The 24,332-nt window shown below is 41.7% G+C and overlaps 1 protein-coding gene and 2 long non-coding RNA genes across 6 annotated transcripts in view; 2 read left to right on the forward strand and 1 right to left on the reverse strand.

The window, feature by feature from the left end:
- The window catches only part of LOC142138706 (uncharacterized), a 29,928-nt gene extending 7,993 nt beyond the window's left edge, over window positions 1–21,935 (reverse strand). For all 3 annotated transcript variants that reach the window (XR_012688096.1, XR_012688097.1, XR_012688095.1), the window contains exon 1: window positions 21,614–21,935. This is a non-coding gene — a long non-coding RNA (uncharacterized LOC142138706). The remainder of the gene's footprint in view (window positions 1–21,613) is intronic.
- On the forward strand, window positions 174–9,837 carry LOC142138707 (uncharacterized). Of its 2 annotated transcripts, none has more exons than XR_012688098.1 (2): window positions 174–883; window positions 8,238–9,837. It is a non-coding gene; the product is annotated as an uncharacterized LOC142138707 (long non-coding RNA). The 2 variants fall into 2 exon arrangements; XR_012688099.1 differs by having other exon boundaries at window positions 8,813–9,837.
- AUNIP (aurora kinase A and ninein interacting protein) overlaps window positions 21,645–24,332 on the forward strand; it is a 20,199-nt gene continuing 17,511 nt past the window's right edge. The window contains exon 1 of the mRNA XM_075195559.1: window positions 21,645–21,937. Within this exon, the coding sequence (XP_075051660.1) occupies window positions 21,842–21,937 (96 nt within the window). The 5' untranslated portion in view covers window positions 21,645–21,841. The remainder of the gene's footprint in view (window positions 21,938–24,332) is intronic.

Consider the following 24,332-nt stretch of genomic DNA (forward strand, 5'->3'; position numbering starts at 1 on the left):
AATGAGGAGCCAGGTGAGTGAGCTCAGAGAAACAGGCTAGCCAGGTGAGGCATTACCTAGAAATTACAGCATAAATTAGAACAGATTCTGACAGAGAACAGACCTAACTGACCCTATCTAAGACCTATCTAATCTCTCTAGCTAATCTATCTGCCTATCTGATCTACCTAAACTATCTATCTAATCTAAGAACTAAACTAACTACCTATCTAATGTTAGAGTGGAATAGTATGATTATTGATTTAATATCTATCATGTGCTAAGCTTTAGAAGCTAATATGTTATGCTATAACTTTAAGAGAAATTAGCAGATATTATGTTCAGTTTAAAAGACAAATTATTCAAGGTTGTGAAACTACATAGCAGGATGTTCCCATCAACAGAAACAGACCAAGGACATGTAGTAACGTTCTTCATAGATAAAACCCAAGGACTCAAAGCTGGGGGCAGCACAAGAATATTGGCAGAAAGCCTGGAAAGAGATAACGTATAAAGAAGAAAGAATTGTTTGAACTTTGATGGAAAACTGCAATATATAATTGTTGATTGACTTTCTTTCATAATTTTACTGTCTTATAATTGGTTGTTCAGCATCTATACCCCTAGACTTACATGTTTAAAAATAGACGCTGAAGCGGTCCCACTTTGTAACAGAATAAAAGCTGTTCAGCATTATATCATACAGGTGTTGAGTATTTTATGTTCACCAGTCGACTGAAAACAAAGAAAGATCTGACTGACATTGAAGGTGATTGATAGAAGTATCGGTGAACCCCGATACCCCAACATTTCTGGGGGCTACGTCCGAGATTGCCCCAATATCTCCACACCTGACGCCAGACTCCACTGATGTCCAGAGAACTGCTGAACTAAATTCCGTACGGTGAGTAAGAAAAGTGTAGATTTCTACCATTCTACCATCTTACTCAGTTCAGTATTTCTTTGTATGTCTAAGGAAAGTCAGTTGAGGTGATTAGAGGGTATTCTATGAACCCAATATACAGTCAGAGGAAAGGATAATGAAATGATAAATGTATGGATACTGTAGATTATGATGGATGTAGACAATTTGAGTTAGTAGATAATAAGACAGATGTATGTAAGAATTGTACCTGCTGCATTGTTCTGAGAAAATATTCAGGTTGCACGGGACCTAGACTAGAGTGTGTTACAACTACAAATGCATATTACGGTTTTGTAAGTAATGAAAAATAACTATATTTTACGTTAGGGTGCATTTGAATGAAGAAATACTACATACTTGTCACGAGCCGCGGCGGTACTCACAGCCGCCGTGGCTCGCTTCTCATGCGCCCCAGCGTCCCGGCCGTCACCTTGACGACCGGGACGTCATTTCCTCTTCCTGTCCGGCCGTTACCAGGGCAACGGCCAGACGCTAGTACACTAGCGCTGCGTCCCGGCGGTGCTGGTAGCCGGGCGCATGCGCATAGCAGGCAGCCTGTGGGCTGATTAGGCTTATTAACAGGCATTAGCCTGCAACTGTGTAGGTCAGGGGCAAGCCCTGATTGGCCCTGCTGGATACTAGTAAATTAGCCTGCAGGAGTGTGTTCAACTGCTGATTGGTCTGTGTCTGTACTTAAGGCAATGAGGTCTGCTGCCTCATTGCCGGTTAGAGCTTCTGTGCTCCAGTCTGCTGACCTGCTTGTTCCAGTCCCTGTATCCTGTATCTACGTTTGACTTCCCGTGTATGACCCTTGGCTTCGTATTGGACTTCGCTTGTGTTTCCTGTGACCCTGATCCTTGGCTTGTTTACCCGTTCTGCTACTTTGCCTGTGACCTCTGACCTCAGCTTGTTCATCATTACTGTTACCTGCTGCCGGCCTTTGACTTCTGCGTGGACCTGACTCTTCTTGCCTGGGTTCTCCCCAGCCGGTACACACTTCACGACCCTCTGTCAGTCTGCAGCCCAGTCTGTCCCCACCATCAGGGGCTCCAGTGAACACCTGACTGGCAGAGTAGACTCCGGGTTGTGTTGTGCCGGCTGGAGGGGTTCCTAACAATACTGGCCACAAAATCATATGTTACCAGATTAAAAACCTATATGTCCATACACTGATTTAAGGGGAAGAATCGGATCAGCCATAAATGCCAGCCTTTTAATCTACAGCCGATAAAACTCACATCTGGTGTTCCTATGGCAGACTAGGAGGTAAAGGATTAAAGACACTTGAAGTCTGTACAAAGGGGAAAATTATATTACCTTATTCCGCTTACAAGACATTGTATCCCAGATACTCACAGTACTGTGACCAGTAACCCAGTAATGGGGGCACAGAATATTAAGATGCCTATTATAGGTAAACCCATCGATATAATGAAGGAGAGAGAAGGTAGTACAGCTCTTAAAAGAAGTCATAAATAAAGTACTCAAGAGAACAGGATTTCAGGATTTCTTCCCCCAGAAGGAACATTAGACTTAGAGAAATGGTATGGTTTTTATTTGAATAATAAGGAATGGATAAAAAGGCTTGGCTATGAAGATCAATGTGTGGATATACTAAATGTATGTTTGATGCTGTGCAACTGACAGAGTGAAATGTGTCCCTCCCTTATTCTGTGTAAAAGATTTCAGTGTGTTGAGATAAGAAGAATAATATATATTGAAGCTAAATTGTATTTAGCCTAATGCTTGGACTTGTAGCTCCACAGCAGTAAGCTGGAAGATATCAGTCAATCTCTCTCTCTCTGTATGCTCTGTCGTACTGCGTGTCAGGGAGATCCGTGTTTGTCTGTCTTGTCTGTTTTTTTTTTTACAAGAGACATGTTTCAAGGTTGAAAAAGTTGTACATTTGTAAAATTATAATGCCTGCATTGCTTAAATGTAAGCTTTTGAAGAGGATGCAAAAGAAGTTTTAAAATCTTTGGTATGTCACTGCACGATTCAATGGACGGACAAGTTGGCTGGGGTCCAACAAGCCGTTTCTGTATTTGAACAAAATAATTTTTTTTCTGAAGTTGAGAAAAATAGCTTTCTCTTCAATGAAGTTGAGAATTGTGGGAGTGAGCTTTTACATGCAGACATGCAGATACTAAAAGCGGTTTTAATCTGTGTGAAAATGGCGCTGATGAATGTTCTCAGAAATATGGAGGGTTTGTTATGCCCATAAAGAAATGTTACGAGATAAAATGTTTGTGAGAGTTAAGTGAATATATTTGTACTTTCAACACGAAAATCACAGAATCTAAAAATGTGTGTGAATATATGACAGGAGCAGCGTTGCTTTTAAAATGGCTGTATGATTAGAAAATTTTCCGGGGCTGTTGGTGATGAATGATTCATAAAGGATTGGCTTTGAACACTCGTCCAGGTCACGTCACTTTGACATTCCCTGTTTGTGAGATTAGGGACTGCCCCTTTGAGGAAATCATATTTTCATGGCATGGAACGCATAGCGTCAGTTATTAGCAGCCGTCCACTGAAAAAAAAAAAAAAATGTTTACTGGTTACATGTTAATAGTGTACTGAAGTTGACAAGCATGTTACATGCAATACACACTGATTGGGAAATGAGAATTAATGATAGTTATTGTAATCCCCAATGAATAAATGTTAATCACTATGCAAAAGTTTTTTGCTCTTCACAGAAAGTCTCCAGCTATAAAGACCCTTTCAGTCCAGTTTGAATTTATCCAACGTCCAATGAATAGTAGTTTGAATGAAGGATTTAAATAACATAGACTCTGCTGAGTAATGATTACCTTGTTTTGGAAAGAGATATTACAGTTTATGGGCTATTCGCATAGCAAATGCATGAACTAGGTGGTTTTTCTGTATGTCATAGAAGGTCAGACGGTATGTTTTTAAAGAAAAAAGGAGAAATGGACTAACATAGTTGAATATAAAATAGTGTTTGGGTTCGTTTTTGTTTTTTTTTTTAACCAAATTTTATATCAGGTGGTTTGAAAGAAAGTAATGCAATTTAGTGTCAAATTATGTCAGATAACAAAAGGTTTTTATTTTTATCCTCATAACAATTTTGAGTCAATCAGTGTTATAAACGCATCGACTATCCTTATTTACTGTGCTATAATAGTCATATACTGCAAGTCCTTCTTTGTATCTTGGGTATGGTAATGCATTATTGGGAATTCAATGTTTGTACATAAATGAAAAAAAAAACAACTTAAGACTTTATGAGCTATTATCTGTGTTCTTGCATTAGCATTTCTGGGTGATAGTAAGACATTTACACTCTCCGCTGAGCAAAACCAAATGTTTAATCAATTTTAAGCTAAAGCAACTTCAGCACCAGCACTGGCTTTGCCAGATTGTGACAGAGCTACTCAAGCACACGAAGTTGAAGGTTTAACTCGAGATAATGCCCAGCATCGCAGACTGTTTAAGACCAGATTCCTTAATGGCCTTTTTGAAACATATCATCAACAATTGTTCCTTCTAAGACCAGAAGCAGCGACAATGGAAATGCAATCCATGCTCCCAAGTCCTGGAAGGTATAGAAGACCGGGAAAAGGAGAAGCAGAGGAAAGTCAAAGACAAGTCCCAAACCGTTCATGTGGTCCAAGAAAATCAAGACTGGAAGGTTCGTACAGACACAAGAGGTGCACCTGAGCAACAAATAAAGGAAAAAGGAAACATGACTCTGGCAGAAATGAAAAAACAAGGAGTTTGTTTCTTTTGCAAACTGAGAGGCCACATGAAAAGAGATTGCATTAAGCATAAGAAATGGCTGGAAAGAAGAAATCAACAAGCTACAGACCAACAACTGGGATAGGAAATTGGCACTCCAACGAACCTCCGGCTCACATGTAACCAAACTCTGAAAGATGACTTGACTAAAGGCCTAGTGAATGTCATATTACCTAATGGTCAAGAACGTGAGTGTCTAATTGATACTGGAGCAAGCCGCACTGTATTAAGAAAACAGGAGGTATCTCAACAACTATTAACAGAAATTGATTAACCTGCTACAGGCCTAGCAGGAAAAGAAGTAAAATTAACAGAAAGTAAACCAGTCACACTTTTAGTAGATGAAGAGACAATTGAAGTACCGATACAATTTCTCACTTCCTCATCTTGTCCCTATAACCTGTTGGGAGCAGATGTACTTTCAAATATACAAGCCAGTATCAAATACACCCCAAATGGAGTAAAACTTACAAGTCAACTCCCATCTCCAGTCCAAGAAGAATTTACAGCAGCAATCTACATGCTAGAGCAGATGAGCACATGTCACAAGGATAAGACTGTTAATCTACCAGATTGGCTGAACATAGTACCAGGCAAGTTATGGTCCAAAGGAAAACAGGATGTGTGTACACTTAAAGTAAGTCCTGTAAAACTGACACTAAAACCAGGAACACATCCTGTCTCAATTAAACAGTACCCACTTGCTGCAGCTCAAACCAAAGCGATCTCAGAAAAAATACAAGAATACCTAAAAATAGGGGTGTTAAGAAAATGTCGCTCTCCTTATACCACAAGCCTATTCCCAGTACAGAAACGAGATGTCAGACAAGAGGTGCAATACTGGATGGTTTATGACCTATGAGAGGTTAACAAAAGATTTGCTTAATCAGATACCTCCAAATGCAAAATGGTTTTCAGTAATTGACTTGGCAAACACTTTCTTCTCAGTACCATTACAGAAGATGGTCAACTTCTTCTAGCCTTCACCCATGATGGAAACCAATACTGTTGGGCAAGACTCCCTCAAGGAGGAGCCATCAGCCTATCAGAATTTTCAGAAGCAATGGCACTAATTCTCCAAGGATGGAGGCCTATCAATTCAACTACTCAACTCATTCAATATGTAGATAATCTCATGGTGGCTGCGGAAGAATGCAAAGCAGAAAAACTGTCATTACTTTGTTTCCTGGCCGAACGAGACTGTAGAGTATCACCAAGCAAGTTGCAACTAGTACAGGAAAAAGTAACATTTTTGGAACATTGTATCTCTGCAGAGGCAAGACATCTTACAACTGAAAGAGTTAAAGTTATACGAGACATGAAGACACCAAAAACAGTGAAAGAAATCAGAGCCTTTTTGGGGCTCCTCGGATATTGCAGAGAGTGGATTCCCTCAGCTTCAATTCTTATGCAACCACTGTATGAATGCTTGAAGAAACAACAGGGAACAGAACCGCTCAATATAACTGAAATAGAGAACGCAGTGCAAGCTTTGAAACATGCCATCTCTACTCAGTGCCGGATTAAGGGAATGAAGGCCCCTGGGCTAAGGGGGCCTCCATTCCGCCCCGTGATCCGAGCTGCCTGCAAATCTGGCCCTGTCTCTACAGCACCAGCACTTGGACTACCAGACTACCTGAACCTTTCACATTGTTCTGCCATGAGCAGTCAGGACATGCTCTAGGAGTCCTCACACAGAAATATGGAACGAAACAAAGGCCACTGGCCTATTATTCTGCACAACTTGATACAGTTATAAGAGGCTCTCCATCATGTATACAAGCAGTAGCAGCAGCAGCAATACTGAACGAAAAGGTAGCAGATATGGTATTGGACTATGCACTTATTATTCAAGTTCCACATGCAGTCACAGAAATTCTTAATCAAGCAAAAACAAGACATTTGTCTGCAGCTAGACTAACTAAATATGAGGTAGCCTTGCTTAGCGCCTCACATGTAACAATTACCAGATGCACAGTCCTCAATCCAGCAACCCTGCTCTCCATTGATGATTCAGAAGAGGGGAGTAAGGGGAGTCACAAAAAAGATGAATCATCAGACAGGGGATATGAGGACCTGAGTGAAGCGTCTGAAGAAGAAACTGAAGAAGCTGAAGAAATACACACACACAAAAATTTTCACATGACTGTTTGGAACTTATGAAATTAGAAATTTCAGCTTTACATAATGTCACTGACACACCACCTTCCGATGCAACCCTAACTCTTTATGTAGATGGATCTAGATACTATGTGGATGGAGTTCCATATACAGGTTATGCCATCACAACTGATGAAGAGGTGCTTGACTCGGGAACACTGTCTAATGGAGCATCAGCACAAGAAGCAGAATTGATAGCTCTAACTAAAGCTTGTGTATATGCAGAAGGACAGATAGCCAATGTATATACAGATTGACGTTATGCCTGGGGAGTGGCGCATAATTTCGGTCCCATTTGGAAAAGCAGAGATTTCCAAATATCAAATGGAAAACCCCATTAAACATGCCAACTTAATTAATGAACTGTTTAGAGCATTGGAACTCAAGCTCACACTAGAGAACAAATTCCAGAAGCAAGAGGAAATAACTTTGCAGATCAGGCAGCAAAAAAGGCAGCCCTCCAACAAAAGAATATTACATTTCTTGTAGACTCAACAGAAGGTGACACAGACAAATTTCAATTCCCAGACTTACAAAGCCTTAAAGACTTTCAGAAACAAGCATCAAAGGAGGAAAAGAAAAAGTGGTAAAAAGAAGGTGCACAGCTTGATGAGCAAGGAATATGGTCAAAAGAAAATAAATGGTGCCTACCAAGAGCCTTATACCCAGTAATGACTCAAATTACACATGGACAAGTACATCATTCCAAAGAAGCAATGACTAATAGGGTATGGAAAAATTGGATTGCCCCTGGATTCAAGTCTGCGGCCACAAACTAAGTGGCAGCTTGCTGGATATATGGAATACACAATCCAGGGCAAAGAGTAAAGACCCCAGGAGGAAGCATTCCAAAGGCTTTCTATCCCTTTCAGAGACTTCAGATCGATTATATACAACCTCCTAAATGTGGTACCTAGGAGTATGTGTTAGTAGGAAAAGCTACTGCCAAAAATACAGCAAAGACATTAATCTCAGAAGTCATCTGTAGATATGGTATACCTGAAGTTATTGAATCAGATAGAGGTACAACCTTTACAGGAGAGATAATGAAGCATGTAATGAAGGACTTGAGAGTATCACAAGTTTTTGACACTCCTTATAGGCCACAAGCCAGTGGGCGTGTAGAAAGGCTTAATGGTGACATTAAATTAAAACTACAGAAAATGATGCAAGAAACCAAAAAGACTTGGTTAGAATGTTTACCAATAGTTCTGTTTAACATTAGAACTACACTTATGAAGAGACACGGGTTTAGCACCAAATGAGATACTGTTTGGAACAGCACACAGAACAGGCTGTTATTTTCCATAGCAACTACAGCATGTACGTGGTGATTTGTTGAATTATGTTGCCTTATTACAGAAACAACTAACTGAAATACATGGTGAAGTGTTCTCTTCCATTCCAGACCCTAATTTTGATACAGGTACAGACAGACTGCATCTGGGGACTGGGTGTTCATGAGAAAGCACATCAGGAGACGTCTTGAACCCAGATACAAGGGTCCTTATCAAGTCCTGTTGACAACTCCCATGGCAGTGAAAGTACAGGGAAATGACACCTGGATTCACGCATTACACTGCAAAGTCTTCAAATCAGGGGAGTCTGGTTCTGATAAATAGAATAGTACTGTCTTATGGTATTGATATGTCTTACCAGAATATTTGTGCCTGAAGTAGGGGTCAAGACCTCCCTAACCCAGTGTGAAACAGACAGATAAGTGACAAATTGCCTTTATCACTGAGAGAAACATATGGGAAGGAGTGCTCAACAATTTGCACACATAGGAGAATAAACTTTGAAAATGCTTTTGTGAATACATAACCTCATTGGCAAAGTTGTCAGCAATGATTCATTTTGGATATTGGGAATATTGCCATTAGTAGCAAAGGGTTTGGCAATCCTGCTGATTGTGTATGTGGTAGTGAAAATTGTTATATGGTTGATTAAGAAATTACTGACACTTGATTGTTGTTCCTGCAGGAAAAATAATGAGCTTCCAGAACCAGTAATGATCACAGAAATTTCTACAAGTTTAATGCCTGAGACAAACAGTGAACATTATGAACAATGGTCAACAATCAAACCAAAAACCTGCACAGTCTGCAACAAGAGATTGACAGTGACCATCGAGAAACCAGAATGAAAATTTATGTCCTATTCATTAGTGGGCCATATTTGTCAATGAATCTTATTCCATGAAGAAGGCAATGAATATCTTGATTCATCCATTGATACTAATTCTTCTTGTACTAATTATAATGATTATATGGAACTGCTACTTAAAATGTAATACAAGAAAGCTTTTGAATAGATATCAGCAAAGTATTCCCCTCTATACACCCAGATAGACATTGAATAGGGAAAGAAAAGTTATGGTGATAAAGTACCAGAGATATGTGCTTAATGAATTCTTGTTCTACTCATATGGGGTTCTTATGATACCATATGGCGTAAATGTAGGTACTAACTGTCTTCTGCTGAGTATCGCCATGACTGATAGGTAGAAGTTAATAGTTGATATTTAATCAAAGAGGGGAATGTTAGAGTGGAATAGTATGATTATTGATTTAATATCTATCATGTGCTAAGCTTTAGAAGCTAATATGTTATGCTATAACTTTAAGAGAAATTAGCAGATATTATGTTCAGTTTAAAAGACAAATTATTCAAGGTTGTGAAACTACATAGCAGGATGTTCCCATCAACAGAAACAGACCAAGGACATGTAGTAACGTTCTTCATAGATAAAACCCAAGGACTCAAAGCTGGGGGCAGCACAAGAATTTTGGCAGAAAGCCTGGAAAGAGATAACGTATAAAGAAGAAAGAATTGTTTGAACTTTGATGGAAAACTGCAATATATAATTGTTGATTGACTTTCTTTCATAATTTTACTGTCTTATAATTGGTTGTTCAGCATCTATACCCCTAGACTTACATGTATAAAAATAGACGCTGAAGCGGTCTCACTCTGTAACAGAATAAAAGCTGCTCAGCATTATATCATAGAGGTGTTGAGTATTTTCTGTTCACCAGTCGACTGAAAACAAAGAAAGATCTGACTGACATTGAAGGTGATTGATAGAAGTATCGGTGAACCCCGATACCCCAACACTAAACACCCAAGTGGCTATCTAATACCTACCAAACGACCTACCTATCCCTAACTATCTATCTACCTATCTCTAACTATCTATCTACCTATCTATCTATCTAGTTACTCTGACAGAGAGCCCGGCGAGTCATAACAGCATACGCAAGGTGAGATCTCTTAGCCGATAGAAACGGATGTCTGAGGATAAATAAGGGATTAGAATGATACTAAACATGTATGTTTTCTGTATCCTGAACCTTAGATCTTAGTATAGTGCTTTTAACATTATTATATTTAACTATTAACTCTATTGCATTTGATTATAAACGAGTGTGTGTTAGAACTATTTTATGGTGAGCTATTTACAAGTAAATGTGTAAATGTAAATGTGTGTAGAAGTGTTCGCACGTGTTGTGGTTAAATACACCCTTCCACGCCGTAGCATGCTATTCAGATATTTTCAGACAAAGACAACCAAATTGATGGATATTAATTTGAAATGACTACATCCAATTATTTGACTTCGACAATGGCTTTCAGGTTACTCTGACATCTTGAAATGTAAAGCATGCAATAAGCCTCCAAATCAAGCAAATGAATACAGTAATTTTGCTGAGAACAGTGTTTATGAGAATGTACATGAATTTCTGAATCTTTAGGTTTGGCAGAAAAACTTCTGCAGAAGAGAAGGATGAGAACTCTTCTAATGAATTTTATTTAAACCTTTCTACAGGCAGAGATAAAAAAAATACAAAGGAAAAAATACAAATACGCACAGTTGCAGCTTGGGTAATAACACTGTTTCTCTGTCACAGCAAAGGCACTTTAGAGTCCTTCAACTGCTAAAATTTAGCAACTATAAACTGAAGCACTGAAGAAAATACCCTGACAAAGTACTTTTTGGTAAACCATAACCAGTATCACTTACATTTCTTTTTTCAGAATATATGGCATTGTACTTCTACTGTTTGTGAAAGATCCTTGGATGGCTGAATCTTTATTCCCAAGACTGAGCTAAGGCTATTTACTATACCAGATACTCTCACTAACAAAAGATTCACCATTCGGAGGAACCACAATAGAAAACTATTTTGGTCTGTTGTAGTAGTCAACTGCTCTCTTATGCAGAACATTTCATTTTTTTCGGTCCTGCTCCTTTAGAAGAATCATAAAATCAGCATGGAAGTTCCCTAGCAACCAAGTCTGAAATAATATAGTTTATTTGTCAGTTTTCTGTACTGTAACTTGGTTAAGAATTTTTATGTATTCATTAGAAAGCACCAAAATATGAAAGTGTGAATAGATCCTTAGAATGATTCTTCCACTAATTAATATACATACGCTTCAGATATGAGATCTAGAAGTCCAACACTCTTTGGAGGGGTGCGGGATGTGCCCTTGATTACAAATAGATAATATGCTGACTATTCACCATGTTGGCAAACAGAATACTGCTAAGATCTGTACTTTAGTGTAAGTATGTGTAGCCTGCTACTTGCCTGGTTGGTGGTGTAGATGCTTTGTTCACTTGCACCTACCATGAAGTACCCTTCCCTTTGGCCCACCACTTAGCTTTATGTAATACAGGTGCAGCAAGAGTACCAGGTATCAGTTGAGACAATAATGGGCGCCAGACTAGCTCTCTCTTTTATGAGATTAAACAAGGTAGCTTTATTTACAACTAAAACAATTTACACTGCAGCACAGTTCGTAGTTACTTGGTATTATAAATCTTGCTGCTGCTCAGCACTAGAGTTGACATTCTTGCATGATGGATTTGACAATCTGTCACTTTCCTCGACTTCTAACATGGTTGTGGTCACACCAGCTTGCTCTCTCATACTGGGCACTGATACACTCCTGTCTCTGGTCACACTCCTTAAAATAACAAGTGCAGTCTCACAGGTCTCTTTCTAAACCAACACCAATGGTGTTGAGTTTGATAGGGTGGCAATTCAGACTCTGACTTGATCAAGCACAAGCCCCTGAAACCTGAATCTGCCGAAACTCCCAAGTCACACTTTAAATTCTCAAGTTGTCCAAAAAACTCCAGCTATGCCCCCAGGTGTTAGGAACCCCTCCAGCCGGCACAACACAATCCGGGGTCTACTCTGCCAGTCAGGTGTTCACTGGAGCCCCTGATGGTGGGGACAGGCTGGGCTGCAGAATGACAGAGGGTCGTGAAGTGTGTACCGGCTGGGGAGAACCCAGGCAAGCGGAGTGGAGTCCAAACAGAGGTCAAGGGCCGGCAGCAGATAGCAGATCCGATAAACAAGCCGAGGTCAGGGGTCACGAGCAGACAGGGAGGCCAGTATTCAAGCCAGAGGTCAAGGTCACGTGAAACACAGGCAGGGTCCAAATCCAGGCAAGGGGTCATACATGGGTAATCAGTAGAATTTCCAACAGACAGGAACAAGGCACAGAGCAGGTCAGCAGACTGGCAAACAGAAGCTATAACCGGCAGTGAGGCTGCAGACCTCACTGCCTTAAATACCAGTGGCCACCAATCAGAGCCAAGCTCTGAATTACACACAGCCCCCTGCATGATTAATGCTTTTCATTAATCAGCCCACAGGCTAGAGCAAGGCTTGTTTAATCAAGCCACAGGTTGTTTAACTGCTGCGCATGCGCGCCCGGCTTCCTCCGTTGCCGGGACGCAGCGCAGAACACAAATCTTCCGACCATTGCCTTGGCAACGGTCAAGGCAACGGTCGGCCAGGATCCGGAAGTGACGTCCCGGTCGTCAAGGTGACGGCCGGGGCGCCAGTGGACACAGTAAGCGAGCCGCGGCGGCTGTGAGTACCGCCGCGGCTCGTGACACCAGGATGGTACAGTTGCTCACCACATGTGCATTACTTTCTCTTGCTAGCACTGAAGGGGATGTTACACAAGTTTCTAGTTTGGGCGAGTTGCCAGCTAGGTCCCATACCTCTGTGCGGCGCTGTGGACCACATATGGCACCCTATAAAGATTAATAATAGTAATTGTCATGGGCAGTGTTATATACTGTGCTGTTCAAACACATTTGCGCATAGTACTATGATTGCTGATGCTATGCACCAATCATATGCGCACTATTACCGATATTACAGTAATAGTGTGCATAATTACCGTTAATACGGTAATTTCAACGCTGGCTGTTGCTCGCGGCTACTTGAAATCTGTTAGCATCAACGTAGTAACGGTAATACACTTAACGTGGCGTTATTTTGGGGGGAACTGAATTCCCCCCTATTAGTATACATGAGTGCATACGTTACCATATGCATATTTCACCTGTAACACAAGTGCCTGTACTCGTCTTGCCCCTAATTGTCCATTTGCAAAGGGCTGAATTAAATCACGTTATGGGTAATGTTAGATCCAACCATTCAACCAGTAATATTGCTGGGTCCCAGGATTTTTTAGACCGACTAAATGTGTAAAAAAGCATTAACTACTCCTTTTTTTTCAGATCAATAATAAAAATTTTTTTTTTTTTTTTTTAAATTCTTTATTTTCATTGCGGGTGAGCAAGCATTATAACAAACTTAGCCAAAAGAATGGTCCATTAGGAAGAGAAATTGTCAGTACATAACATTTGTAACACATGAACCATCAATAGCTAATAACATTAGCGTAACTCACACCGCAAAAGTTTTAAATTGGCAATAGAACACAGACTTAAAAGGAAAAAAAAAAGGGAACACTCCCCGAAGAAAGGGGAGACAAAGACTAACAGCAAGAGAGGAAAGGGAGGATAAAGTGGAGGGGGGAGCAGAGGACACATATGGAAAGGGGAGAGATGGGAGGGGAGCTAGTAAGCGCAGGCAGGTAAAGAACAAACTATCTTGAAATCTTCTGAGTTTTTAAATTCAATCCAGGAAAACCATGTGGCTAAGAATTCTGTGGATTTGTCATTGGCTGAAAGGATAATGTCTTCCATGGACATGTAATAATCAATTCTATTGAACCAGTCCATAATCAGGGGGGGTGTTCGGGATTTCCAGCGTGTAGGTAGGACTGCCCTGGCTGCGTTGTTGAGGTGTTTCAGTAGAGATTTTTTGTATTTTGAGGATTGAATAGGGGAGTATGAGAGTAGCCAGAAGCCTGGATCCTTGGGAACCTCGTGTCCCACAATAGCACTGGATAATCTAATGACCTCGTTCCAAAATGGGGTAATGAGTGGGCATTCCCACCAAATATGGAATAAAGAACCCAGGGAACTGGAGCATCTCCAGCACGAAGAAGATAATTGGGGATTAAATTTATGTAACAGTGTAGGGCATCTGTACCACCTGGTCAGGAGTTTATAGTGAGTTTCTATTACTGAGATGCTTAGTGAACAGGAGTGTGTATTTGTGAAAATTTTTTGCCAGGATGCTGAGGTTATATGTGGCGCTAGGTCCCGTTCCCATAATCTGGCAAAAGGAGGCGGGGAACTGAACTGGTCCTCCAACAGAATTTTGTAAATTTCAGAGATAATATGGACTGGAGCGGATTTGGATAAGCATAAGTTTTCGAATGGAGTTGGAGATCTGTTAAGAGTTCCGGTTCCTCTAATAGAATTAATGTAATGGAAGATTTGAACATATTTCCAATGTTCAGAGGAGGGTAGCGAGAAAGCTGACTGAAGGTCTGCAAAAGAGAGGGGTCTACCATTCGTCACCAGCTGGCCGAGGCCCTTGATTCCCGCCCGAGACCACCTTCTGAAGTCAGAACCCGATTGACCTGGTGGAAAGTCTGGATTGAACACGAAGGGGGTGATAGGTGAAGGAAAAGTTGAGATGCTTTTTCCAAAACGGATTTTCTTCCAAACCTTTAAGGTTGAGCCGATGGTTGGGTGAAGGATTCTGGGTATCTTAGATAACCAAGGTACCACATTTAGCGGGGTTGTGATAAGTTCATTCTCAATAACCACCCATTGTTTGAGGTCACCCCCTCTGGTCCAGTCCACTATCCTGCTAAGGAAAACTGCCTGATGATAACCCTGGAGCATTGGCAATTGTGCCCCTCCTTGATGTTTTCGCCTATAAAGGAGAGCATGCTTAAATCGGGGTCTCCTACCTCCCCAGACAAACTCGCGTATCAAACGCTGGAGACTATCAAGGAATCTTTGAGGGATTATGATCGGAAGTGCTTGCATCAGGTAGAGTATTTTGGGAAGAACATTCATTTTTATAATGTTCATTTTACCAAACCAAGAGAATTTGGAGGACGACCAGGCTGCCAAGTCTTTTTTAATTTTATTTATGAGAGGGGGGAAATTCAGATGGAATAGCTGATCATTGGACCTTGAGATAGAAACCCCAAGATAACGTAAATGTGAGGGCTGCCATTTAAATGGGAATGCTGATTTGAGGCCTTTTATTGATTGTTCTGGGGCTGAGATGTTAAGGGCATTTGACTTAGAGAAATTTATTTTGAAGTTGGAGAGAGTGCCAAATTTAGAGAATTCTAACATCAGGTTAGGTAATGATGTGATAGGGTTTGTGATGATCGCAAGCAAGTCATCTGCAAATAGGGCCAATCGGTAGTTTTCTTTACCGATCTGCAGACCCGTGATGTTTGGGTTAGATCGAATCGCCCTGGCCAGGGCTTCCATACAGAGTACAAATATCAGAGGGGATAGTGGGCAGCCTTGACGAGTGCCGTTATAGATGGTAAAGGAGTCAGATAAGATGCCGTTTGCTCTAACTTTAGCAGAAGGGAATTTGTACAGGGCTAAAATTTTATGTAAACAAGAGGGGCCAAGTCCCATATGGAGAAGTACACCCTTCATGAAGCCCCAATCCACTCTATCGAATGCCTTCTCAGCGTCGGTTGACAAGAGAATTGTGGGCAGGTTAACAGAAGAGGCGTAATGTATTAGATTAATAATTTTAGTAGTATTCTCCTTTGCTTCCCTGCCCGGTACAAATCCTACTTGGTCGTTTATAATTAATTCCGGGAGGAGATTCTTTAACCTGTTTGAAAGAATTTTCGCATAAAGTTTAATGTCTACGTTTAGAAGGGAAATTGGGCGGTAGCTAGGGCATAAAGCTGGATCTTTACCCTCTTTAGGGATGACTGTAATATGTGCTTCCAGCGACTGTGGTGAAAAACCTTTTGTGTCCGACACTTCATTGAAAGCATCTAGCAGAATGGGACATAGCTTATCTAAAAATGTTTTGTAATATGATATGGAGAACCCATCGGGGCCAGGGCTTTTTCCAAGGGGGGAAGATTTTATAGCTCCCCTTAGTTCTGTAAGAGAAAAGGGAGAGTCTAAAAGATCCTTTGCCTCTTGGGGGATTTTTGGAAAATCAATACCTCGAAGGTATTCTCCTATAGCTTCCTCAGCCCGGGCATTATCGTTATCAGATACCTGGGATCTAATGTGATATAGTTTTGCATAATAGGAGCGGAAGGCTTCAGCGATGGACTTATCTGTGTGCTTAGTGGTGCCTCCAGAGTCTTGTATGCTATGTATGTAGGAGCGGTTACGTTGGGCTCGAAGGGCTCTAGCTAGAAAGCGGCTCGGCTTATCCCCCCATTGATAGTATTTGTTTCTACAGCACCGCCAGGCCTTTTTCATGCGGTCATTTAGTAGAGAATTTAAAGTGGACCGCTTATTATGGAGTTCAACTAAGGTCTCAGGGGACAAAGTGTTTTTGTGTTTAGTTTCTAAGTCCCTGATATCTGACAGGAGTGCTTTGCGAACCTCGTCCTTCTGCTTCTTGAGAAATGAACCTAATTGAATACACTTCCCCCTCAGAACACATTTGTGGGCTTCCCAGACTGACAACTTGGACGTCTCTCCATTATCGTTAATATCCAAATACTCCCCGATAGCATCATTCAATTGTGATTTACAGTATGGGTCCTGCATTAGTAATTCGTTGAGTCTCCAAGACCACTGTCTGGGGGGAGGAGAGGCCAATTTGATAGACAAATATATCGGGGCATGGTCAGAGTCCGTTATTTGTCCTATCCAGGAATCGACTACCAGGTCTAGACTTCTGTGGTCTATAAATAGGTAATCTATGCGAGAGTAAGAGGAGTGAGGGTATGAGAAAAAAGTGTAGTCTCTATCTGCAGGGTGAAATATTCTCCATGCGTCGGCCAGCTGGTGATCGTGAAACTCCCTCCTAACCTTACGAGCACCAGACGAGGAGTCAACTTGGGGGAGAAAGGACCAATTCAGATCCCCGCCTAGGACCACCACACCTTCTAAATGGTCTTCAATCTTAGCCAGAATTTTGGTAAAGAACGCAACCTGGGAAGTATTGGGAGCGTATATATTTACTAGAGAAAATAGCTGATCAAAGATCTTTACTTTAACAAGCAGGACTCTACCTTCTACTATCTCCGTAATGGATATATCGGAGAGGCGTAGGTGTTTCGCGAAAAGAATTGCGACACCTCTAGATTTGGATAACGAATAATTGTTAAAAAAACCTGTAGGGTAGTGGTGGTTGGTGAGTGTGGGGGCATGGCTTTTTTTGAAGTGAGTTTCCTGGACAAATGCGACATCTACTTTATCTATATGAAATGTGTGCAAAAGGCGTGAACGTTTCTGGGGTATATTCAAACCTCTAACATTAGTAGAAATAAATTTCAACTTATCCATTGAAGAGGAGGTCGGCAGTCGAGATCCCGACTATGACATCTGGGAATCCCGGTGTACACCATGAGGGAGGATACGCCCCAGCAAATTTGTAGACACTAGAGAAGCTCCCAGAGGGGGGAAGGAAGGGAAAGCACAAAGGGGAGGGGAAGAAGAACAAGAGAGAAAAAAAACAAAATACATACAAAAAACATATCATTAGTAATCGAAACATATAAGAAGACATTGTAAACAACCGTCACATAGACCAGGGGGCAATAAGACCCCTGGACAAATCTAACAGGACGGAAAAATCAGGGGTTAGCAGGGGACATCAGGAGTCTACCGACCAGAAATGAGAAATGAGACTATATTTGTAATTATGGGTTATTATCAAGATATCAGAATAAACTCAAGGGGGATGTATGTGGAATGGCTCGCCTGGGATAACCCCGGCTCAGACCATTCAGATATCAATAGTATTATTGGTACTAGTGTAAATAGTTGTAACTAAGATCAATGGGGGGAGAACGATAAACAAAGAAACTTATTATTGAACATTGCTAATAATATAGAGGCAACTAACAACCTATGTGGGAGGTATGCAACTATAGAATCCTAGGCAGGATCAATGGTCCAAGACTGGGACCAGTTGAAGTGGTAAATAGACAAGGTGACTTAAACAAAAACAACTTCAATGTCAAGTCCCACTCCGAGAACCAACTGGAACCATTGGGTGAGATCTTCTGTTATTCCTTGAGACCTTCTGCCAGCCTCCTCCATTGGAGGCGTGGAGGGGGATTTGCGCCATCCCTAGATTGTCCCAATCAGGAATCTGGATTTTAGGCAGATTCAGGTTTTCACAGAAAGATCCAACATCCGAGTGGCTATGGAGGGTCACCGTTTTCCCCTCGTGGTTAACCTGGATACTTAACGGGAATCCCCATCGGAACCGGATGGAACGTTGTTTAAGTTCATCAGTGAGGGGTTTTAAAACCCGTCTTTGTTGCAATGTATACCAGGACAAGTCCTGAAATATTTGGATTTCGTGACCGTTAAAGTCTATACTAGATACACCTCTTGCTTTCCTGAGAATAGCTTCTTTGACTGAAAAGTAGTGCAACCTGCAAATGATATCACGTGGGTTGTCAACCTGAGAACTCTTAGGGCGTAACGCTCTGTGAGCTCTATCAAAGATAATTTGATTGTCTGGGTCTGCTTCCAAAAGCTCATTAAATATTTTGGTGAGAGCATCCGTAATCCCAAGAGGGGGGATATCTTCTGGGACGCCTCTTATTCTCAAATTGTTGCGACGGCCTCTATTGTCGAGGTCGTCTAATCTTCTACGAAATTCACCGAATTGTTGAGTGACCATACTCTGGAGGTTGTCAATTCGTGTATCAACCGTTTCTGAGTGGTCCTCTATGGAAACAATCTTTTCAGCCATCTGAGAGAGATCCGACTTGATTGAAGCAATTTGTGATTGCAGGGCCTCTTGAATCCGGGACTCAAGGGCTTGAAAGTCCGTTTTAGTTGGAAGAGATTTCAGATGGGTTAAAATCTCCCCTAAGTCTCCTTTCTCTGACATGATGGTAGAAGATACCGACGAAGTAGATTGAGGAGAATCTGCAGGGTCCCGTGAGGGTGTTTGAGGTGTTGTTTGTGGGGGTGTTGAGGAGGCGTTGGAAGTGAAGAGTTGTTGAAAAGCACCACGAGGTGTAGAATCTCTAGTTTTCTTCGGTGCTTTTTGAGCAGGAGTTTTTTTGTCGCTCCCCATTTATACAAAGACTATATATACATTGACATCCCCGAGTACAGGTGGATACCCATGTGGGTGGTACTGATCAGGAGACAGCCGAGTCCCCTCCCCAGGGGGGCGCTCGCTAGTCGGCCATAGTCAGGGCTACCTTGGCATGAAGGAGCTTGTAGAGAAAGAGGAGTTCCTGGCTGACCTCAACGAGATGGGATATCAGGAGGTTCAGAGATAGGAAAGGACCAAGGGTTTCCAGCAGGGTGTACTGCTTGAAATGATGAGAAACCAGGTTGCCTTCAGTGATGCTGGTTCAACTAGAAGTGAAATCTCAGGGATTTGCTGAATAATAATAATAATAACACTTGTAGTTTGGGCTTTTCACCACAAGGTGGCGCCTAAGATTCACTGAAAACGAGCTTCACATATATGATCCTCCTTACCTTCACCTCCCAGAAGGCTCTGCTCCAAGCTAGTCGGAAGAGAAGGAGATAATGGTGGCCTTAACTTCCGGTCTGTCGCCGCTGAAGGAGGACTCGAGGGGGGGGTCGCCCACGAGGGCACATCCACCAGGGATCTCTCAGGGGGAGATCAGCTGGGCTCCCACCCCAGCACACAGCAGGATGGCGTCAGAGCTGCGTGGGAACACAGCGCGGCCCAAGGCAGAGATCCTCCACCCACGGAGATCAGCGGGAGAGTCGGCGGCACGGCAGGCGGGCAGCGGAGGATGCTGACAAGGTAATCGCTGATCCGGGGGGGGTGCAGGGACCCCAGGAGTTGCGGCAAGCTGGTGCTGGCTAGCGGTTCCGCCGCTAGCTGCTGCTCGCGGATGTCCGTGGCCAGAAGAAGGCACAGAAGTGTCCCGGGAGTATGGGGACCAGGTGGAAGTCACCAAGAGGGTGATTAGAGCAGGGGGAAGCCCGGGGAGTATGAATTTGGCCACCGGTTTGCGGGAGCTCACATATCATGCGACTGCACGAGATGGCGTCCAAGCCACGCCCCAATAATAAAAATTTATTTTATGCATAAATATACTAAAAAAAACAAAGTTACTCTGAGATTATAGAAGGGAGTAAGTAGTTACATAGCAAACACGTTAAAATGACCTTTAACTAGGGAGCATGGCTTGGCACTTGAAGAAGCCAGAAAAGACACTCTATATTTCCACGAACGTTCAACCAAAATCTACTTCCACTGGGCGCTAAACTAAATTTCTGCACTCAGTGTGCAACACCTGAAAATTTGCCCCATCATCCTAAGAACTCCTTCAACATTTAGCAGCTCACGTGGGCTAGCGTCTGAAGATACCCCCCCACACGGACACACACTCATATCTGCCTGCATACCTGGTGAGTGACAATCATTATATTCCTTGGGCCCCCTAGTCCCAGAATACTCTGCTCTAGTGAGTACAGTATTTCTGAATTAAATACCTACTATTGACAGCCTATGCTACACTTCTATGTCAGGAGCTGTGATGCTAATCTCCTTCACTAGAGGGCACCAAGAGCGCATTGCTATTCATCTGCTATATTTCTTAATCTGACAACAGTTCCTTATGAACTGAGCAAGAGCATTCCACCTGTAAATAAGGATTTATTATGTATGTAACTCCCTGTCCCTGTGTAATGTGAGGTGCACAGGTTACACAGCGCACTTAATTCTCAAGCCCTGGCTAGCTGATGAGCAATGGTGTAAATGACCAGGGACGCCAGAGATTTTAATAATAAAGTATTTTTTTCCTGTGGACATCCCCAGTTAACACCATCCTGAGCAAACAGAGGACAGGTGGTACTTGCTTTGCATGGGGAAGCTGTGCCATACACACCTGACAATAGCTATCTTCCAGAGGGAAGGCCAGATGTAGGGCTTTTCTGCATGTTTATGGGGTCTATTTGATAAATAGACCCCTTCATTTGTACAACATGTACCTTTCGCCATGCTGGCCACCTGGCCAAGTGTCACCTAATTAACATCTAAAAAAAATGCTCACCTTAATATTTGTGATAACATTCACAAGACAAAATGGAAATGCAAGCTTAATTTCCCTATGTGTCATTTTTACAATTTACATTCTGATTTTAGGCCGCAAAATATATTAATCCTGATGCCACACAAGTAGACAGTTCCCAATAACTAGGCTTATACTCATTAGACGCAAAATGTGTTTAATATTAACATTCATACATTTTTGAAATTTGAAAGACAATATAGTTTGCACAATGCATCGCATGCTTGTTACTATGTGCTCGGTAGTTGTTACTAACACGGACCGCAGCCAGAAATCTGATTCTGCTACCACTTGCACCACGTGGCTTTTGTATAGGACGATGGACATTAATACAACGAATGTATTCTAACGACTACCCACCATAAAGATGTCCGTCAATTCCTATTGTTGGGTCGGTAGAGAACGTCATCAGGCAGCATCATGGACACCTATGACATCCAGGCCGTGCAGGCAGTGTGCTGGGCACCTAGGTACAAGGACGCGGCGGGAGGAATTGAATGTGAGCAGACAGCTGTGAGAGCAGCAGCATACAGAGCGCGGGCGGCGTGTGACTAGCTGCGGCGTCTCTGGTTACAGCTGTGTGTACAGATGAAGGGCAGGAGCAAGCGTGCCCGTTCCCCTCAGCATCCGGAGGAATGCGGAGTATGGCTGGACACGGCACAGCTGAAGAGGAGGTCACAGCAGGTATAGAGTCTGAAGCGAGATCATGAGTCTTTATTTTATTCATGCTTCTGGTATTCAAGTTTATTAAAATTCCAGAAATTGCTCATTGACAAAGACACTAAATAATCAGGCAAAAAGTACTTTTTTTGGGGGGGGGGGGGGGGGGGGGGGGGTTGAGCATACTGTTATGTGCCAACTGAAGACATTTTTTTGAGAAGCTGATTTTAGGGGTTTTCTGCCATAATGTGGTAGATTACAATTACTTGCACATGCAGTCTGGCATAATCCTACATTTCAGCTTTGGACTGTTTTGTTTTTAAATGGCAGGTGAATTTGCAGAAGAGCATTGGGATATGTTGGTGGTGTACAGTATGTAGTGGTTGAAGTGTTGTATACAGTGGTATGCCATAATGCCACATATTCTACTACCTTCATTGTAAACTTATCAAATTTCATTCACTTACATTTTTCATACTGCCACGTCTAAATTTATACTTTGACCACTGGGGGGGGAGAGATTAAATTCTGGTATTTTTCTTTTTTAAATGTTATGTTAAAGAAATCTAAAATGATCTGCGTGGGTTTGGAGATGCAATTGCTACTGTTCTCACTTAATGCAGCATTAAAAATCGTGGTATTCAATTTGAAAACAGGTGCTGCTGTCCCTGTGTTAACCAGTGGTGCATCCAAATTTTTAGTTGAGGGGAGGGTTTAATGTGGCCATCTAGAATAATTTTTTATATTATTACATGGTTTCAGATAGTTATGTTTTTCATTTTTTGCACAGCCTTGAGGTGTGAGATAAAGCTGCTGATTTGACAGTTTAACGCACCACGTTAAAAAATAATTGAATAGCATTTAACGCATCTCCCTCCCTATACTTTCAATGGATAATCTACTTGTCCGCTATGGGACAGTTTTTGCTAACAAAACGGTGCGTTAAAAAAATAGATTTGAATAACGGGTAAAGTTAACGTGCTCCAGAATGAATGAAAACTGCGTTGAAATTACTTACAATGGTGTTAAAAAAAAAAAAAATACTGCGGAGAATTAAATTCATCCCTGGGTATATGATTGGTTGCTGATGAAGCTTGGTTTCTTTTGTTTTTTTACATAAAAACAAGTTGTTGACTCATTCTTTGCAGGGTTTTCCAAATATTGTTCACTGTTTAAAATTACTACTTCCTTTACAATATATTTGTATAGACTATCAATGCTGCCTTGTAAGCAATATTATAGGTTCTTCCAAAGGGATCAGGATGTAGTGGTTCTTTTTTGTTGGCTTTTGAGAAGGTGATGCACAGATTAAAGTTGTTTACAACTGTTAAAACACAGCTTGATGGGGAACTGCAGGCTCTTGAACTGAGGGTGTGTGGTTTAATACATACTACCTCTGTGTTGTGGGGACACACATTTACAGAAGGTTCCGGGAGGGGGGATTGAGACTGACTAGTTGACTGAGTGTTCATAGTTTGTTGCGTTGCCCTCACAATATCCTCCTCGTTGGGGGGGGGGGGGGGTGTAAGGCATGGCATGCACTTTATGGCGGCGTTGGCGTCATTGTTTGGAGTTAATGGCTTTTTTTGAAAAGCCATACTCTGCGTCTACTAATTCAAATTGGATTGCTTATTATCATGTGCTGACATTGGTGCCCAAACATGAAAGTAGTTCTCAAAATTCTTATTATTCAAATTGGAGTGAGCACATTTCCCACATGTCAGGTGTTTAAATGGATTGGTTTCCGGTCATCTCTGGTATTCAGTGGTCTAATGTGTGCCAAGAAAACATTCCTCACACCATCACTCCACCACCAGTCTGCACCATTGACACAAGGCTGGATGAATTCATGATGTTTACACCAAATTCTATCTTACAGCAGAAATTGAGATTTGGCAGACTAGGCAACGTTTGTCCAGTCTTTAACTGTCCAGTTTTGGGGAGCCTACACCCATTGTAGCCTCAATGGCACCAACAATCATGCAACGGTCAGTCAATTAGATCACATTTCTTCCCCATTCTGGTCTTTGATATGAACCGCTTGAGTATTTCATGAATAAATTTGCTGCCACATGATTGACTGATTAGATATTTGCATCAACGAGCAGCTGTACCTAATAAAGTTGCCACTGAGTGTATATAATTTACAGACGCTAGCAGGTTACCCATTCGCAGAGGTTTTCCAAAGACATTATTTTAATTGTTTTAAATTATATATATATATATAATTACACACAAGTTAACCCGTGCATGATACTCATGCATTCTAGTCAAATCAAGCTACTTAAGGTGTTAAAAAGGTTCTTGTCATGCATTTGGGCCTAGCCCAGGCCTCCTCAGGGGAAGAGCGTTACTTCCCGACACAAGCGCCCTTTTTTAACGTGGTTTTATCCACATGTCACCACCTCATCATTTTTCT

The sequence above is a fragment of the Mixophyes fleayi genome, chromosome 2 (genome assembly GCF_038048845.1).
Source record: "Mixophyes fleayi isolate aMixFle1 chromosome 2, aMixFle1.hap1, whole genome shotgun sequence".
NCBI classification, from domain to species: domain Eukaryota; kingdom Metazoa; phylum Chordata; class Amphibia; order Anura; family Limnodynastidae; genus Mixophyes; species Mixophyes fleayi.